The sequence below is a fragment of the Anneissia japonica genome, unplaced genomic scaffold (assembly GCF_011630105.1).
Source record: "Anneissia japonica isolate Jap-2015-1 unplaced genomic scaffold, ASM1163010v1 scaffold585_len4108843_cov191, whole genome shotgun sequence".
In the NCBI taxonomy this organism is placed as follows: domain Eukaryota; kingdom Metazoa; phylum Echinodermata; class Crinoidea; order Comatulida; family Comatulidae; genus Anneissia; species Anneissia japonica.
This window is the reverse complement of record NW_022716829.1, coordinates 201,434-206,447: the sequence shown is the minus strand read 5'-3', so window position 1 is coordinate 206,447 and position 5,014 is coordinate 201,434. Positions and strand designations below refer to the sequence as shown.

Here is a 5,014-nt window from a genome sequence, read left to right as displayed (position 1 = left end):
TGACTGCTGTTTGTTTTTAGGATGTGATCTGGTTTTTCATGTACATTTTTCGTGATTATGACTATTCTGGATAAAGAATGTTTTGAGCAGAGGTGGATTCAAGGCCCCCCCCCCACCTTCATTTTTTTAAGAAAAATAAAAGAAAAATATATTCAAATTGAAGTGCGAGAGTGTAATTTCCGGACATCTAGAGATGCCCTAATCATAAATTTTCTTACCTCAGCCCCAACCATGGTGGGGCTGAGGTGGGTGGTTCCACGGTCTGTGAAAGTCCCTCCCTGGTTCACCTCTCTTTCGAATTCCTCAATCTGCCACTGTTGATTTATTATATAATTATTTTTGCGCTTATTTATAATGCGTCTATTGCAATTCTCACGTTATCCTCTCAAACAATCCTAAGAACGTTCGGAGTGCGCTACTTCACAGAGGGATTCGCCCCCCCCCCCTTGACCCCGCCGGGGTCATACATAATTCGCATAACGGCTCCCCCCCTTTCAAAATCCTGGCTACGTCCCTGATAGATACTCGTATTATTTAATATGTAATACGTAGGCCTACAAAATAATAATAATAATAATAAAATAATAAATAAATAAAAACATAAAATAATATAAAAATATAGCAGAATGCATTTGTGAAGCATAATGGGGATCTCAAGTGAACGCCAGCAGCAGTGATTCTGTCAACGGTATCGTCAATGATGGCCAGATGTGTCTTCTAAGGTAGACGGCTACGTAACAGTAACTTTACATAATGTAAAACACCCCAAAACAACACAATGAATACAGTGCACCCTCCAATTCGAGATCCCTCTAACTCCAAGACCCCTCTAATCCGAGACCACTTTTCCAAAGACCCAACCTTTGAACACAAAGCTAACCCTCTAATTGGAGACCAACCCTGAAACCACACCAAATTTCCAGGTCCCAACGGTGGTCTCGAATTGGAGGGCGAACTGTATATCATTGATATTTAAAAGCTTAACCATCCTGTCTCCCACTAGGACTTCGCATCAGACCCGAATGATCTCCATCTGGAATTTTTTAGACTTTACTGTCTGATAGCAGCTCAGCTCCCCGTTAAGCAAATCTCAGCGCCACCACACGGGATAAATGAGCACAATATACTGCAAAGTATACTGTAATAGATCTCTGTCAAATATACAACTATGATATAAGATAGTATAATACATACTCCAGGTATCGAAATGCACGCCATCGTGTCGGGATTAAATAATTTAACATTAATTATGTCATGATCAATGATAATGACATAATTACGAAATATTTAATCCCGACACGATACGGTAGCATGGCGTGCATTTCGATACTGGGAGTAGGCCCTATGTATTATACTATCCTAACTATGATATAATGTGTGATAAAATATAAATGCACAACACCCCAGAGAGAAGCCAGCTCAGTCGGCTAAACTGGTGGTAGCCAATGTGTGGCGCTGCACCATGGAGATCTCTTGGTCCCCGGTTCAATTTCCATCGCTGATCTCCCAGCTGGAGAGCTGAAACTCAAGTTTAAATAGTGCACCGTCTTTCGGATGAGACGTTTATGCAGTTGGTCCCGTGTGTAAAATAGCTCACGTTAAAGAACGCAGTACACTCTTCGGAAAATATGTACGGTACTGCTCAAGATCAGTACCAGAAGGACACTACTGGAAATAAGTCTTAGGGCGTTTGTGGGTTATCTTTGGTGTGTATCATACCGAAGCAATCCATCCATCCAATAAATGATATAGGCCTATTATCGAATATAGGCTGTTCGCTCCGACGTTTGGTGTAATATATCAAATATAGTTTGCTTGTCCTGTAATACTGTTAGGAATGCATGTTCTTAGTTAATACTAATAGAAACACGTCTTAGTAATCACAAATCAATACGGAAAGTATGAAACTGACACAAATTTGAGCCTCTACGTTAATTAGTGTTTTGCAGTTTGTAATTGATAGGTCAATAAAATGAGCTAATAGGCCTATATGACGGTCTTGCGAAACAGCAATTACCAATATTTGACACTTCAATTTCGAAGGTAGGAAGCTCTTAATGAACAATATTGGAGGAATGGTTTGTGAGTTCAAAAACAATGCCGATCAACTTGAAAACATCACTATTTATTGATGTCTTTTTCCGCAAACTGCAACAATCTAATTAACGTAGAGGCTCTAGATTTGTGTCAGTTTCATAATGAACGCCATGTTGAGTGTAAGACACCGGCGCTTTACAAGTTTTCATTTATTATTATTTTTGTTATTTAATTTGTACACATCACTTCCTACGCGTGTCTCCATCTAACTAGGCCTCATACCACACACACCATTAAGTCGGCTGACACAAAAGAGATTTTAATATTAATAAAAATGGTCGATTATAGAGCGCATATTGAAGAGACCCCTATGCGCTTAAATTACCTCCGGTCATTGGATGAAGCACATAGAGCACATAGGCCTACTCAGGTCTCAGTCTATATCGATTTTATCAATTCTATTCAACATACAGGGTACCTAATTAAAGGTGCAAAAACATAAACTTTCTTATAAAATATTCAAATCCTTAATAAATTTGAGGTTGTTGGAATTATTACGTTATATAAAAAGAATACGATAGAAGCAGATATGTCTTTGTTATTGAGTTTGACTGTTTATGCAATCGATCAATTTAACTCATATCTATCTCACAGTACTGACAATATCGCTTTTGTATTTCATTACTGACGAACCTAGACACTATCTTTTGTTATCTACGAAATTAAAGCTGTTTTATTATAATTGAAACGCATTTTATGAGGGATTTAACTACCACGCTGTTAATTTCGATTGCAATTTATTCATGTTGCTTTCAAATGGAGAATATTAAAACAACAATACAGTATTAAAAAGATACGAAATCAACATACACTAGAGATACAAATAGAGAAATAATATTTAAAAAAAGACAAGATCAAGAGGACAAATGTAACTTATGACATTGAGAGAATTAAAACCTAAAAGTATAGATGAATAAATTGGAATTAAAATCATAAAACGGGGCTAACATGTAGGTTAGTCGCAAGCACTAATTTTCAAAGGAAAGTGATTTTCTATCTGTGATAAGCTTAAACAAGAAATATGATTTAATATTTGAATTATATTTTGAATATAGGCTAATAATATATTTTCAATTGAATTTATAATTCATGAAAATAATTAAATATTCATGAATCTTTGAATAGATCTGGCGATCAATGTAATACTTTTTTTAAATTAAAATTTATGTAAATCAACGATAACTTATTGGTTGTAATGTGTATCACTTGATTTAATATTAATATTAATAACTTGTTTTAATTCCTTTAAATGGCCTATTCAAAGTTTAAATTCAAGTTTTTGATAGTTTTGCACATTTTAGGGTAAACAAACTGTGTACATCTTAATATGAATAAGAGCTATATTGACTTGCAAACGAGAGGCCTATGTGAATACACAGCATACCCATAGGAAGCATTTACTATTGATCAGGCCACAGAAGAAAGACTTACCTACCCCTACCCCATGGCTGATTTGTTACCAGTGAGGGGGAGGTTTATGTGGGACCTTCCAGAAATATGAATATTTTTGAAAGGGTGTTATTCTACAAAAAGGCCTCTTACTCTTACCGGTAGGTCAATGATTCATGAAAATATTGCATTCACAAAAGATAGGCACAATAATGCTACAGAGTGGGCTCAGAAAAGTGTATACTGTATTCTTGGGTTAAAATATCTGTGTACAATACCAGAAAGACTATTTATAATTTATGTTATCCACCGATTGAGATGTTTATCTATACCAGGGATGAGTGGTAGCCCCCTCTTTTCATAACATGATACAATATCAGGCACTTTAAAACATAGAACTACAGTAGTTAATGAGAAGAAAGAGAAAGCCATTCTTACGCCCGATTCTGCTACTGTCATTAGCATGACATGCGACTGTCTGTCCAATTGTATCTAATGATAGTACTGTACAGAATCGGGCGCTACTTACGATGCATCTTCTCTTTCAATCAATGCCTCTTTCAATTTATTGTCATTCGAACAATCTTCCTTGCTGTTAATCTGCTCCACCTCTTTAGAGAATTTGACAGTTTTACTGTCTGTATTTTTAGCGTTCTAAAATGCATAAAGAAAAATACAAATAAACATTATTATGATAGAGGTTTCTCATTATAGATGATGTTATTAAAATTCGATATGATTATGATGATAATTGTCTTCTGAACTGTATACGTTCATGCACAACAACACATGCACAGTATGAGGCCCAGGTTTTAACCCAGTATTTTACTAACTTCCTTCTACTTCTAAAAATAAGTAAGCTTAAAATACTAAAAATGCAGAGAAAAATAATCTAAATAGCTAAATTCATAGTTTTATATATATATATATATATATAATTATTATTATTGCTGTTATTATTATTATTATTATTATTATTATTATATGTTAATATATTATTATATACAATGTGACTGTGAATATCTGGCATATTCATGTCAAGGTCAAAGCGTGTAAGCCTTTCCGCGTGACGTACCTTCAAATCAATATCTGAAATCCCATCTTTGTCTAAGTTTTCAGGAAGTGTTGAATTCTGTACAAAAGCGATGCAATACGATATTAACTAGACATTGGCTATTGTTAAGTATTTAATAAAGATGTAGAAAATGCAATCAATGTAACCTAAACATACGATGATATAAAGCCTGGTTTTCATAGAATCGCTACATAGTCGCTCAGCATTTCCACTGCTTTCTCCGCGCAACGCATTCGGGAACGCTTCCTGATTCAGTTGGCCAATCAGCGTCGCCAAAGGAATCAGCGAAAGCGTGTGGCGATTTTTATGGAACCTGGCTTTGCATAACACTCTAGGTTTAATTTATATATACATATACCGTACTATGAGATAAACGCAAACACGCATTTTGTTTTGTTAGAAGTAATCATGTTATAGGCCTGAAATATCATTATACTATAAATTATTATTATT

At 35.2% G+C, this 5,014-nt stretch overlaps 1 protein-coding gene across 1 annotated transcript in view; it reads right to left on the bottom strand.

Moving 5' to 3' along the window:
- The window catches only part of LOC117109845 (adenylate cyclase type 3-like), a 29,196-nt gene that overhangs the window by 7,902 nt on the left and 16,280 nt on the right, over positions 1-5,014 (bottom strand). Inside the window, exons 10-11 of the mRNA XM_033252290.1 lie at positions 4,562-4,618; positions 4,016-4,140 (exon numbers count right to left, since the gene is read on the bottom strand). Coding sequence (XP_033108181.1) covers positions 4,016-4,140; positions 4,562-4,618 — 182 coding nt within the window. The remainder of the gene's footprint in view (positions 1-4,015; positions 4,141-4,561; positions 4,619-5,014) is intronic.